General features: G+C 57.1%; 1 protein-coding gene across 5 annotated transcripts in view; it reads left to right on the forward strand.

The window, feature by feature from the left end:
- The window catches only part of CNTFR (ciliary neurotrophic factor receptor), a 39,419-nt gene extending 32,573 nt beyond the window's left edge, over nt 1-6,846 (forward strand). For 4 of the 5 annotated variants that reach the window (XM_036856659.1, XM_036856656.1, XM_036856658.1 and 1 more), the window contains exons 5-10: nt 171-288; nt 462-628; nt 1,772-1,935; nt 5,398-5,578; nt 5,927-6,104; nt 6,196-6,846. In XM_036856659.1, coding sequence (XP_036712554.1) covers nt 171-288; nt 462-628; nt 1,772-1,935; nt 5,398-5,578; nt 5,927-6,104; nt 6,196 — 809 coding nt within the window. In that variant the 3' untranslated portion in view covers nt 6,197-6,846. Of the gene's footprint in view, nt 1-170; nt 289-461; nt 629-1,771; nt 1,936-5,397; nt 5,579-5,926; nt 6,105-6,195 lie in introns of those variants that run through there. The other variant, XM_036856660.1, reaches the window with a different exon arrangement.
- Nucleotides 6,847-14,361: the final 7,515 nt, after the last annotated feature.

The raw sequence follows: 14,361 nt of genomic DNA on the forward strand, positions 1-14,361 counted from the left end.
TGGCCTGGGAAGCCTCAGACCCTCGCTGACAGCACCCTCCCCCCGCCACCTCTGGCATCGCTGATGGGTTGAAGGGGGAGAGCTGGGGTTCTGGGGCCCACCTGTCCCCACACTAACGCAGGGGACTGGGGGCTCCAAGAATGCCCTGACCGTGCTGTCCTCACCCCCAGTGCCGCCGCGGGAGCCCGTACTCAGCTGCCGCTCCAACACTTATCCCAAGGGCTTCTACTGCAGCTGGCATCTGCCCACTCCCACCTACATCCCCAACACCTTCAATGTGACTGTGCTGTGAGTAGACGCACCTGTGACCTGGTTTCAACCCTGACCTCTGACCTCTCCCCCAGCCCCCCACCATGCCCTCAGTCCAGACCCTAGCCCAGCCTTGGGCTTGACCTTCCCCCAGCCTCTGCCCTACCCGACCTTGATGTTGGTAACGGTGCCTGGGCTTCATCCCTCCCCAGGCATGGCTCCAAGATTATGGTCTGTGAGAAGGACCCGGCCCTCAAGAACCGCTGCCACATCCGCTACATGCACCTGTTCTCCACCGTCAAGTACAAGGTCTCGATAAGTGTCAGCAACGCTCTGGGCCACAACGCCACAGCTATCACCTTCGATGAGTTCACCATTGGTGCGTAGGGAGGGGGTGGGTCCCTGCTGCATACTCCAGTGGGAGTAAGTGGGTGTTTGCCAACGTGTATATGAGCATTGGTGGGGGTGTCCACATTGTGTGCCCAGGTATATGTGGAACGTATAATGTGTACATATATGCGTGGCATGTATATACCTGTGAACATCTGAGTGGATGTCCTTCACCTGCCAGGGCCGAGAGACCTCTCCAGCGGCTCTTCCCATCGTCTCTCTGGCTCCCAGAGCATGCACGAGGGGGAGGGGGGCAGGCTGGGCCAGACCCTTGTGCAGCTGCAGCCCCCCCCCCCCCCCACGCTAATGGCTTCCTTACGGCCTGTGATGAATGAGGTGTCAGAACAGGAGACAGGACTGGGAGAGATACCGCCCTCCCCCCCACCCCATCCCAGCCAGACCCTCTGCCCGCCCCTGCCCCACCCCGGCCAGACCCTCTGCCCGCCCCTGCCCCATCCCGGCCAGACCCTCTGCCCGCCCCTGCCCCACCCCGGCCAGACCCTCTGCCCGCCCCTGCCCCACCCCGGCCAGACCCTGTGCCTCTGCCTGCCCCACCCCCAGCATGGCTGGGTCCCCAGCCAGCCTCTTGCTATGTGAGCTGGGCCCTTAGATGCTCTCATCAGATCCTCAGCCCACTTCCAACCCAGATCTGCAACACCTGTGGACCGTCTTTTAACCTTGACCCACAGAGCAGCTTCAAACCCAGACTCTTCCAAGGGAGGCCGTGTCTCAGTTTGGAACTGGAAAAGTTGAGGTGAAAAGGCAGGCTTGGGGAAGTATATGAAGCTGGTACAGGCTGGGGTGATCCAGGTGATGATGAGGGTAACGGTAGGGCATGACATAGGCTTAGTAATGGGGACGCTGGTCATCATGAGGATGGGGTTGATGATGGGATGAAATTTATGATGTTGATATCATGAGCTGGTGACAGTGACTATAGTGACCGTCACTGGTGATGACAGGGATGTGAAAGGTGGAAGTAATGAGATGGTTGTTAACGGTGGTTGCCAAAATTGACAGCAGAGAAGAGCGATGATGATTGATGTGCATTGGTTGACATGGTGGCTGGGGTTGACGAAATGGGGTTGTTCCAAGAGATCAGTGTGGTACTGAAGCTGTGTTTCCTCAACAGTGAAGCCTGACCCTCCAGAAAACGTGGTAGCCCGGCCAGTGCCCAGCAACCCTCGCCGGCTAGAGGTGACGTGGCAGACTCCCTCGACCTGGCCTGACCCCGAGTCCTTTCCTCTCAAGTTCTTTCTGCGCTATCGACCCCTCATCCTGGACCAGTGGCAGCATGTGAGTGCCCGACCCTGCCCTGCCCAGATCCCGAGAGCCAGAATCAGAGCCACACGGCATGGGAGGCCCCCGTATCCCTGCTGCTAGCTGTTCCAATGTGAAGCCTGAGGGCAGTCAGAGAGGCTTTCTGGGGGGAAGAAGGGACCAGGTGGGCCTGGAAGGATGGATGGAGCTGAGGGAGATGTCCTGATCTAAGGTCCTTAGGGGTTCCTGGTGACCCCCATTAGGGCAACAGGAACGCATCTGTCGTTGTGGCTCCGCATGGTAGTGGAGAGAAATGCTGGGAGGCAGATGGCAGGCAGTGTTTCCCTTTTCTTACCTCTGGCTTCAGCCCTGAACAGACATCTCCCTCTTACACTCTGGGCCAGGCTCTGAGCCTGTGCTGGACCCAAGGGGCAAGATAGTCCCTGTCCTCAAGGACTCACAGATGGTCTCAAGGGGTCAGAATCAGGCAACAGAGTCAAGCTCAATCCAGGGTGTGAGCTCAGGCCGTGATTAGTGTCATGGCTCCAATGTCAAGTCTACCTTAGAGGTCAGCTTAAAGTTATGGGTCAGAAGGTGGTCTGGACCGGGACCGAAGCAGTGGACGGGGGGCAGTATGGGGTCAGGCTGTGGTCTGGGATGTTGATCAAGTTACGAGAGTGAGCTCTGGGGAGCAGCCAGGGGTTTGGGGCAGACTTGAGTTTCTCTCTCCTTGAGGGCCCTGGGCCCATAGGGCTGTGGGTGCTATGTGGCCCGTGAGGTCTGTGGGCTAGGTCTGGGGCTGGGAAGGTGCGCCCTGGGGCCACCCAGGCTGGCACCCAGGGTCAACCTGTGCCCCCACCGTGTCCACCTGGTTCCAGCCTCATCTCCTCCTGCGCCTCTCCCAGCTGGCCTTTAAAGCGCGTAATTCGATTCCAGGGCGCCTGTCCTGGTCGCAGGCCTGGCTCCCACAAAGGCTGCTTACACGCTCATATGTTCCCTGACAGAGTCCGGAGTCCCTCCCGCCTGGCCAGCTGCCCGCGACTAATGCATTGCTAATAACCAGGGTCTAGTTTCACAAGCCCCCCTCTCCTGCTAACTAGCTGCAGGCAGCAGCCCCGCGCGTCGCAGTGCACACGCCTTGCAGTGGACCTGGCACACTGCCTACCACACACACGCGGGAACATGCACGCACACACGTGGCCCCCAGCAGGAACCATGCTCCCTACGTGCGTGTGACCAACATGCCAAGGCCACCCACTGGCCTGCACCGTGGGCAGAGCTGACCCCAGCGCTGACGCGGGCAGAGCAAAATATGTGGGCTCCGTGGCAAGAACGTGAGTGGCCTGTGGCACGTGTTATCCCTGCTCCATGTCACATTGGTGTTGTGGTTGGCTAGATTTATGGCTCTTTTGAACTTGAGTTTTGCTCTGAACAGAATGGACTCTCCCCAGTCCTTAAGCTTGGAGAGAGCCAGGTGTATGATTGGGAGGGGGAGTGGAGGGGAGAGCAGAGAAAAACATCACTTGGATTTTCAGGAGGATGTGAGAGATACAGGTCAGGAATTACACAAGAATGGGCACCATGAGGTCTGGCAGGGGCTGTCTCAGCATGGACAAGGGGGAGGCGAGTCCTGGGACCCAGCATGGGTTCCCTGCATCTTCTGCTCTGGGCCTAACTCATCAGGAAGGCTGGGAGGGCATGTTTGATGTCTGCTGCTAGAGACTAGATGGAGGACTCCTAGGTAAGGCGGATGCCAGCACCTAGGGAATTCCTGACAGTTGTGGAGCCTTTCTCTTAAGGGGCTGGATTAAGGGATCAGTGACAACCTAACAAGAAGGGCCCAGGCCTAGGAGATGTGGCTTCCAGGAGGGCACTGCACTTCTCGGCCACATTCCTAGAGGTATGGTTGGTTGCCCACCATAAGCCCACCAAGGAGGTGGTAATTTGATCTGCTCCCCATGGCCCTCTCCCTTTGGGGGAAGACAGACGTGGAGATCCGGGGGACAGAATCAAAGGAGGAAGCCCGAGGGTCAAATCCTGGGAAGAGGGAGAAGGAGCCGAATGAACGAGGGCTACTTAGCCAGAGGGGGTCTTTACAGAGCAAAAGGGGACTGGGGGACCAGAGGTGGAACTGGGCCCCAACTCCAGGAGAGGAGGGTCTCTGGGGCCCACCGATCTTCCAGGGCTGGGAGTAGGACTTAACTGAGCCCAGATCTGGGCCCGAAATGGCTCTCATACCGACTCTGGCCTTTGCCAGTACCTCCTATCTCAGGCTCACAAACCCTGGAGGAATTGGGAGGCTTTCCCGCCCCACTTGGACCCAGCTGCACACACATGAATCCACATACACACACGCACATGGACTCACAGACTGTCAGGTCAGGTAGCCCAGACCCTGGTTTTCTTGGGGGAAGAGTGTAACAGGGACCCAAAAATCCCTGAAGCCAGACGTGGCCCAGAGCGGGCCCCCTCCTCCGCCCCTGCCGGCTGCCCCTGTTTACGAGGCGCCTTAATGAGGCGGCGGGTGCCGCTGAGATGAACCAGAGCCCAGCCTGGGCCTGGGAGGGGCGACGGACAGGCAGGCCAGCCTGGAGGGTGGGGGGAGACCCTCAGGATGGGGCCGGCCAGGGCGGGGGTGGGGTGGCCACGCCTCCAGGAGGAAATGGAGCAGCTGTCCTGCTGTCCTGCCGCCCCAGGAGCTGCCCCCCCACCCCTTTTCCACCTCAGGCAGGGCGATGACCATAAGTGAGGCCACCCTGAGGGGGAGACCCAGCTGGGGCCAGGCTGGTGGGTGCGCCGGGCATCTGGGAGCCCAGGCTCTGAGCTGGAACCCGTGATAACGACAGAGCTGGCTGAAGTCTCTTTGGTGTTCACCATGTGCCTGAGTCCTCATGACAACCCTGTGAGAGAGATCATTAATGCCATTTTACAGATGAGGACCGCAAGGCATGTGGAAGTTAGGTAACTTAGTCACCTAGTTAGTAGGGGATGGAGCTAAAATGTGGACTCGGGCAGCCTAGCTCCATGCCTGCGTTTGTAACCTTCCCTTTAAACAGCTCCTTGATGGAGTGGGAGAGGGCAGCACAACATTACGCCTCTCTCACCCCATTCCTCTTGTCGCCTCCAGCTGGAACTGAGGTCGGGACTGGGCTGGGGCTAGTGAGAGAGCTGGGGTGACAGCAGAGTGAAGACACTGAGCAAAGTCCTCCTTACTCTCCCCTCGGGGCATTTCTCATCTCCTTAAAGATCTCCTCCCTCAGGACTGTCTTTGCTACCTGCGGGGGGGTGGTGGGAGGGGGGGGGTCTCCTCCCAGAGAAGTCTTCACTCTCCCAGGGATATTCTCAGTGTCCTCCCCCCAGGGAAGTCCTCATTCCCTCCAGGGGTGTTTTCACTCCTCTCTCCCCACAAGTGTTCTCACTTCTTCTGGGGGTGCCTCACTCTCGTGACCCCCAGGGTCCGCCGTCCCTATACCCCCCCACCCCGTGGTTTGGCTGCAGGTGGAGCTGTCGGATGGCACAGCGCACACCATCACGGATGCCTACGCTGGAAAGGAGTACATCATCCAGGTGGCGGCCAAGGACAATGAGATTGGGACGTGGAGTGACTGGAGTGTGGCCGCCCACGCCACACCCTGGACTGAGGAGCCACGACACCTCACGACCGAGGCCCAGGCCCCCGGTGAGCCCGCCCCCTGGGCTCCCTCCTGCTCCTCCTGGGACTTGGAGCATCTGCTCCAGGGGTCTCCACAGTCTGTGTGGCTGCCACACTCCCGTCGGTCTGTCCAGCCCCTGCTGTTCCTTGTCCTTGTTGTCTGGACACTCCAGGTAGGGGCCTCTGGACAGAGGGGTCCTCTGTGTGCCTTGGGGAAGCAAAGACCTGCCTGATGGGTGAGGCAGGGGCTGTCTGACAGGAGAGGCAGCCCTGGTCTGACACAAGAAGCAGGAGCAGTGTGCCTGTGGACCCCAGATGGAGGTGGGACTCCAGCCCCGGCCCGGCCCAGCCCTGAGTTTCCCCCATGTTCCCCAGAGACCACGACCAGCACCACCAGCTCCCTGGCACCCCCACCCACCACGAAGATCTGTGACCCCGGGGAGCTGGGCAGCGGCGGAGGACCCTCAGCGCCCTTCTTCATCAGTGTCCTTGTCACTCTGGCCCTGGCTGCCGCTGCCGCCGCTGCCGCCACTGCCGGCAATCTCCTGATCTGGTAAGTGGAGTGAGGCTGGGTGGTGGAGGGGAGCCCGAGGGGACCCCGACCCCACCCTCTTCCCTCACAGCCTCCTGCCCTGTCCCCCCAGAGCCCGGCATCCCGTGAGGACATGCCAGCGCACCTGCAGAGGAGCAGGAGGCCGGAGCTGAGCCCGAAGACCCCGGTTTCTATTTTGCACACGGGCAGGAGGACCTTCGGCATTCTCTTGAGACACAATTTGTAGAGACCCCGGCAGGCCTGGGCCTGCCGCCCCCCAGCCCCGCCACACCACGCCGGCCCCCCTCCCTGCTCAGGGCAGGGGGCCATGCAGCTAACCCACCCACCAAAGAGCACCCACACCTCCGTCCTGAGCCCTGGGGCTGGGCCCTCCAACGCCAGCGACTCCCAGGAGCCCTTGCGGGGCCTGAGGGGAGCCCCTCACATCCACAGTCTCGCCTCCTGTCCCAGCCTCCTGTCTGTTCCAGGGTCTCTGTTGCCACCATCAGATTATAAGCTCCTGACGCTGGTGGGGGGGGGGCCCGGCCATCCCCTTCCCCCAGCACCCACACTTTTCAGTGCCCCGCCTCCGCCCCTGTTTTGTACGACCCTCCCCTTTTCCTGCTCCTGCCCCGCAGTATTTAATGCCCTGTCAGTCCCCTCTAGTCTGACTCAGTGGTAACTTGCTGTATTTGAATTTTTTACAGATGTATATACGGGGGTGGGGGGTTCTCATTAAACGTCACCATTTCATGAGTCCTTAGACCGGACCCACTTTGGGAGGGTAGCCCTTGTCCAAGGACCTCTCCCCTTCCAGGCCCGGAGGAGGGAAGCAGTTAGAGTTGGAGAGAGACAGCCCTCTCCAGACAGGTGGGGAGAGGCAGTTCAGCTCTCAGGCAGATGTGTCCGGGGATGGGGCTTCCCGCCTCTTTGGAGGGTATGGGCAGAGTTGTGGGGAACAAGGGGCCCCAGTGAGGCAGGTCCCACGCGCGGGGCATCGAGTCAGCCCTGGAGGCTACTGAATCCTGGCAGGGCCAAGGTCTGTCAGGGGTCATCTCTGGAGCTGCCTTCCACGGGTGCCCAGGCCCGGCTTTACCCACGGGGCAGAGGTGCAAGAAGGGGAGGAGGCCGGGCTTCATCCTCGGGGCGGAAGGGTTGTCATCCCTGCCATTCAGGAGACACAGGCCGGGGTTCTAGCAGGTCAGGCCTGGAGCTCAGCCAGGGCTGAGAGTGCAGAGCGCAGAGTGGCCTGGGCAGGCAGGGAGGTTGCCCGAAGGAGGCCACTTGGCACGTGACCAGGCACTGGACTCGTGCTTCAGGACGGGAAGCACGGAGTACGAGGTTTACCCCAGGGTTAGATTGCAGTGAGGACTCAGTGTGAGTGGGAGGGGAGCGGGCTTCGGCTTTACAGGGTGCTCAGTCTTTGGGCCAATGCCACACCCTCTGCCCACACCCTTCCGGCCCCCAAACCGGGACTCCAGGATCCCTTTGATTTCCCCTCAGAGGAGAGGCCCCTGGCTGCCTCAGGCCTGCTCAGGTCCAGCCCCCCTTGTCGGAGCCACCTCCCTGCAGCTCCTTGGCTGAGAATGCCCGGGTCTGGGGCCAAGTTGGCAGGCACCTCTGGCCTGGGGGTGGGGGCAAAGGGTTAGGCCACAGCCCCAACCTGGGAGCCAGACTTGGCCACGCTCCGGGCGGCTGGAGCAAGAAGAGAAGTGGAGTCAAAGCCAGAACACACTGGTCCACGCACAACCAACCCCCCGCCACCCAAGCAGGCACCGAGCAGCGCACCGCCACTGAGCCGCTGCCCCCAAGTCACACATGCACCCCGGTTCAAACCCTCCTCCTCAGACCAGGGTCAGGAAATGGGCATTCCTTTGCTGGTCTCGCTGCCAGCCTGGGATGATGCCCTGGGAGGAGGGGTTCGCAGTTCCAGGAGTACTGATGAGTCAGGCCTGGACAGGACTCCGGGCGGGTGAGGGGCTGAGAGCGAAGGTGGCTGGCTCTCCTCCAGGCCGGGCACTAGAGGACGAGAGGGGTGTTCCAGGCGGGAGACGACATGGAAAGCAAAGGCCGGTGTCAGGGTAGAGAGGCCCGTGGCGTTTCAAGGCGAATAGCCCCAGCTGTGGGAGCACATTGCTCCTCATCCACAGGAAGAGGCGCCCAGGACGGACATCCTGAGAAGTGGCTGTGGGCCTGTCTCTGTGTCCTGGACCCCCAGTTCTGTCTGTCTGGTCTCTGAGGTATGGCTCGGGCCTGAAACCTGCACTCCAGGTCCAGCAGGGGTGGAGGGAGTAGTGGGTCCCCAACTCTCACGCAGGACATTGTATTCCCGGGGTGGGTCTGAACCTCCCCCTTCCCTGTCCTTGCGGCAGGAGGGCTGAATTAGGGAGTCTCTGGCCCGTGCTGCCTTCCTGCCTTGAGAGCCCTGGTCAGCCCTGACCCACCCGCTGCCCACCCAGGGCTTGGGCATCAGCAATCTGGCCTCCATTAGCAACATGGGAAAGCAATTACGTGGGGCCTGGGGAGGAGATGGAGGGGAGGGGGACTGCTGGAGCCTCAGAGGCCGATGGAGAGGAGGACTGGGCCATCTCCCTGCCCCCGACCCCAAGGGAGAGACCCAGCCCCATCCTAAGCCCTGAGGTGGCTGGAGGGCCAGTGTCATTGCCTCTGACCAGACTGGACCTGAGCCCGGAGGTGGTCACCCCTCCTTGGGGGTCCTGGCCCTCGAGCTCACAGAGGCTGCTCGCCTTGGAGGGTCTTGGCTGCCGTCTGCTGCTGCCTCCGCCTGCTGTCCCTTCCACATCCGTTGTAGCTCATCGTGGTTCTGGGGAGCTGGGGACAACTATAGGCATCAGTTCTTGGAGCTAAATCAGAACCTGGAGAATTAAAACACTGCTGTTGGCGGTTAGGGGCACTGCAGGGGGAGACTTGGATCCCAGGCCCAAGGTGCACAGCAGCCCAGCCTTTCCGCTCACTACAGTTCTCCTTGCTCCTTCAAGGGGCACTGGGGATGGGAGCCCTCCTCTGTGCCCCATTCCTGTAACACTAACTTGTCTCTGCCCCATCCTCTTCTCTCTGAACCCGTTCCTGTCTCTGTCTCCGTCCCATGCCTATCTCTGAACGTGTCTTTGTCCCGGTCCCTGTCCTTGTGTTTCTCGCTGTATGTCCCTCTCCCATCTCTCTCTCTCTCTATGTCTCCTGTCTCTGCTGCCCTCTTTGTCTCTCTAGCTGTCTCTTTCTCTGTCGCCATCTCTGTCTTTGCCTCTGTCCCTCCTCCCTATCTCTCAGTCTTCTCTTTTTCTGCCTTCCTCCCTCGGTCTCTCTGGGTCTATCTCCATCTCAGAGTCTCTCTGCCTCTCTCTGTGTTTCTGTCTCTGTGTGTGTGTGTAGCTCCATCGCCAGCTCTGTGTCTCTGTTCCTCTTCCCTGAGTCTGGCAGTCCTTCCCTCTCTTTGCCTCCCTCTGTGTGTCCCTGCCCTGGTCCAGACCCCAGCCTGTGACCGCTGTGCCTCTCTGGCCTGAGCCGGGGGCTGTGCTGGCTTCTGCTGCCGCCTCTCGGCCGCCTGCCTGCCCTCCAGTCTCCCGGGCAGGCAGCCATCAGCACATGTGTCCCACGTCTGCCTCCCAGCAGCCAGCCAGGAGAGGGAAGGTGGTCGGGAGACAGCAGGCAGGAATACCTCCGTGCAGCCCCTGGCTCTGAGGACTCCCCAGAGCCGGTGAGCTCACTAACTCCCTAGGCTGGGACTCTGAGAAAGTTCATTGTCACATGGTGAGAACAGAATGCTAGGCTCCAAACCCAGCCCCGTGTCCTGCCCCTGTGTGTCTCTATGCCTTGGGGCCCACGTATTCACTGTGCCCACAGGCCAGAGCTACTGGGTGTGGACAGGTGGAGAAGGGCCTTCAGGAGGTAGCACCTGCCCGCGGATGTAAGGCTAAAGGCCTGGGGGCACCCCTCTCCTCTCCTCAGAGGAGGGTGGAGGGGAAGGAGGTCTGAGGAGAGGAGTCTGATGGAGCCAGTCTGAGGAGAGAGGCTGGAAGGGGCTTTATCTGACAGAGCCACTCTGATGGGGAAGGCTAATCTGAAGGTGAGCAGGTCTGAGAGGGCCGGCGTGACAGGGTTAGTCTGAGGGGAGACTGGTGTGGGACACACTGCTGAAGAGATCGTGTTTGGAAGGGCCAGTCTGAGGGGACAGGCTGATCCAGAGAGCATCTGAAGGGTCCAGCCTGAGGAGAAGCTACTCTGGAGGCACAGAGGTCCCAGAATAGGCTCACCAACTCGTCCAAGTTTGCCTGGGACTTGCCCAGTTTTAGCACCGAATACCCCTCAGCCCCAGGAAACTGAGATAGTTGGTCAGCCTATTTGAGAAGGCCTTGCCTGACAGCGCTGGCCTACCTGGGAGCAAGGGGATCCGAGAGGGCTGGTCGGACGGCGCCAGTCTGAGGGGAGAGGTTGTTAAGGCTAGAAGCTTCTTTGCACAGGAACCAGGCCCTGGAGGGGGTGGACCGTTTGGGTCCTTCCAGAAGGGCAGTGGCTTGGGGAGTGGCCACCAGGGGGCAGGGCCAGCTCTCAGGAGAATCAGAGCCAGAGGCCCCAGAGGGAACCAGACAGTGTGGGGCTGTGTGCAAAGTGTGCTGGCAGTAGCGCGTGTCACCGCGCCATCACGGGCACGTTTGTGTGGTGGTGCACGGCCGCACAGTTACGCTCTTGTGTGACTGGGTGAGCAGGGGCATGTCTGTGATGTGTCAGCGTGTGCCCAGTGTGGCTGGGCGGAGGCCTTGCCTGTGGCTGGGGTGGACAGAGCAGGAGCCTCTTGGGACACCAGGACAGGGAGGCCATGGGAGTGGCGCAGTCAGAGGAGTTTCCCTGGCAGGGGCTGAGATGGGGAGGAGAGGTAGGACCAGGCTTCCCTACCTGTGCCCGCCCCTGCCCACCAGAGTATCCCTGAGAGTGCAGACACTAAGGGCTTTGGTCACACACAGGGGCAGCCCCCAGGCCAGTCTGCACGCCTAGGCCCTGCCTGCCCTCCTCTCCAGCTTCTCTCCTGCTCCCTTCAGCTGGCACTCCTCCAGCTGGACACCTCACCCTCACCCCACCCTGCCCCGATCCCCAATCACTGTTTCTAGCTCTCCTATCACCATGCCTTGGTTCATGCTGTTCCCTGCCCGATGCGCTCCTGTGACGCATTTGAGGTCCCTCTGATGCTGCCCCCGTGAGACACTCCCTGCTCATTCCCGCATTACCGTGGGCTGGGCACCCACTGTGTGCTGGGCACCCACCGTGTGCTGAGGCCTAGTCCGGCGGGCCCCTGTCTCACCTCTGGGACCTGAAAGTGATGGGGGCGGGGCTGCTAGGATCTTGCCCAGAGGAGGGCTCTGAGGGGAGAGGTATGGACAGAGCAAGTCTGGGAATCTCTGAGATAGGACGGCAAAGTGACGCCACAGTCACAGAATCACTCCACTCCATCCTACCCCCCCCACTAACAAACTGAACAAAAGTCAAAACAAACCAAAACAAAAATGCTGTTACGAGCTCAGGTCCAACCAAACAAGGAAATTCTTCTTTTTTTTAAAATGTATTTATTACATTTATTTATTTTTGACTGCGTTAGGTCTTCGTTGCTGCGCGCGGGCTTTCTCTAGTTGCAGCAAGCGGGGGCCACTCTTCACTGCAGCGCGCGGGCCCCTCACTGCAGTGGCTTCTCCCGCCGCGGAGCACGGGCTCTAGGCACGCGGGCTTCAGTAGTTGTGGTGCGTGGGCTCAGTAGTTGTGGCGCACAGGCTTAGTTTATCCACGGCATGTGGGATCTTCCTGGACCAGGGTTCGAACCTGTGTCGTCTGCATTGGCAGCGGACTCCCAACCACTGCGCCACCAGGGAAGCCCAGAAATTCTTTTTATAAACCTTAAAATGTGATAGCCAAGGAAAATAACAGAAGATTCTGGTGCAATGAGTGAGTGGTGTGTCTCCTAACCCCATGCCCAAAAGTAGCATTGAGAAAAGGCAAGTCAACAGAACACCAAGAATTCTCACTAATATACTGTAATCTGAGAGATGTGGACTGTTGAGTGAGTAGGCAGCCTTAGGAAAAATCTGGGGGAAAAAAACCCTTTGTAAATAGAAGCCCCTATGTTCCTCCACGAGACCTCGGGAGAGGCAGGATGAGCTGCCGTGGCTCGGCATCTTCCAGGGTGCTGGGCTGAGGTTAGGGCGGCAAGCCAAAGCCCACAGGATGGGATGTGCCCCACCCGCCAGCTGGAGCAGCATGTCTAACAGGGCCTCAGAGGAGAAGCAGCGCTCAGGCCCCATCAAGGTCAGCAGGCAGCCCCAGCCAAGCCACCCTCAGGCTGCAGAAATGGGGCGGGTGGGTGTGAAAGCAACAGCCAACTTTTAAACCATAGCTCCCAGGGGAAGATAAACTGGTCCAGACAAGATGGGAAGGGGCTCAACTCCAGAGCAAGGAGAGGTCTGCTAAATGTGAGCCATGGCAGATGTAAGAGGAAAGGAAAGGGCATGGCCTCTAGGCACAGAGACCACAGCCACAATGTAGGTGGGAAGGAAGGAAAGAAGGAAGGGAGGGAGAGAGGGAAGGAAAGGAACAAGGAGGACAGAATGCAAAAATAGATAAAGAGCCCACTCTAGAAGAAAACACAACCAAAGGAATAAAAGCAGATTCTTGGCAAGTTCTTCCTGTTATAGAAGGCCTTAATAATAGCATGAAATCAATAGAACAAGAACTCAAAGACAAGATGATGAAACAACAGAATGAGATGAAAAGGGAGATCACGGAACTAAGGGAAAATAATAAAGGGCCAAAACAATACAATTACAGATGTAATAAATAAACCAGAAACAGCAAAACACAGAATGGATACGACTGGACACCAAAGTAATGTGTAGGAAAGGCTTGAGATATCGAGTAAATGTGATGAGAAAAGGTAAAGATATTAAAGCAATTAGAGTGAAGTTAATAGATAGGACAAAGACAAGCTACCATAAGCATAATTGTTAGCAGCCCTAAAGTTGAGGTTCCAAAAATGGAACAGAAAAAATTATTAAGGTATGAAACACAGGAAAGCTTTCCCTGAAATGAAGGAAGAACTGAATATTCAGATTGGAAGTGCACACCATATGCTAGAGGAATTGATACGGAATAGCACTGACATTAAGACACACTGATTTAGTAACCAAACTTAGAGGATAAAATAAGAATACTTTAGGAATCTAGGCAGAAAAGGCAAGTCATGTCAGGGGGAAAATTCAGTCTGATCTCAGATTTCTCCAAGATAACATTCATCAAACGAAGATAATGAATCCAAATCTACAAAGTTCTGAGGGTAAAAAAGTATCACCCCAAAATATAACCAACCAAGGGGTTGATCTCAATCATGAATTTGGGGATACAGAACTCATGAGCCCTTCTGGAAAAACTACTCAATGACAAAATCCAATCAGCCAAGAGATGAATCAAAATAAGGGGCTGAGAAAGGGAAATTCATGGTAAAAGGACTTAATTCCATTTAGATTAAGATTCAACTGTGGGAATTTTAGTTGCAGAACAGAATGTAAATATTATAAATCCTGATAAAGTAAAAACAACACTGGCAATATAATCTGGAATGGAGAAAAGGAGTGCAAAGGAGGGCAGAAGTACTAATCACATTTTCTTTCACAGTTCAGAGCAACTAATATGCGTATAAAACTGAAACATAATTGTAAAAATCCTACTCCAATCTCTTAACTGAAATCGTTTTTCTTGAGAGGGGTCTTTTAAGAATGAATATTTTTTTGAGGTTAAGGAATATTTAGCTGAAGTTCAGCTATTCCTTCATTTTCACTTTAGTTTCTTTCCCCTCTATTAAATTCAAGTAACAGTACACTTGGTACTTTGGTTAAGAAAATAGCTTCTGTGATATGTCTCATTCATTTTTCTACCTGTCTGGCTCTATTTCTACCTCTCTCTCTCAATCTCTCAATGCTTTATGCACACAAATGTTAATACTGACCATTTCTGGGTGGTGAGAGTTTTGAGTGACTTTTTGCATTTTTCTCTGTATTCTTTTATATGGCTTATAAATCATTTAAAAATAATAAGCATGTAACTTGTTTCAGTTTTAAAAGACTTTCATCTATCTATCTATCAATCTATCTATCTCTTTTGGTTTAAGGTAAATCACCGAATCTTGAGCCTCAGATTCCTCTTCAATCTGCGGATAACAAGATTTACATTAGAGGATGTTTTGAAAATTGTGAGATAATATAGTCCCCCCACCCCCACCCCA

This window comes from Balaenoptera musculus, chromosome 6 (genome assembly GCF_009873245.2).
Source record: "Balaenoptera musculus isolate JJ_BM4_2016_0621 chromosome 6, mBalMus1.pri.v3, whole genome shotgun sequence".
NCBI lineage: Eukaryota > Metazoa > Chordata > Mammalia > Artiodactyla > Balaenopteridae > Balaenoptera > Balaenoptera musculus.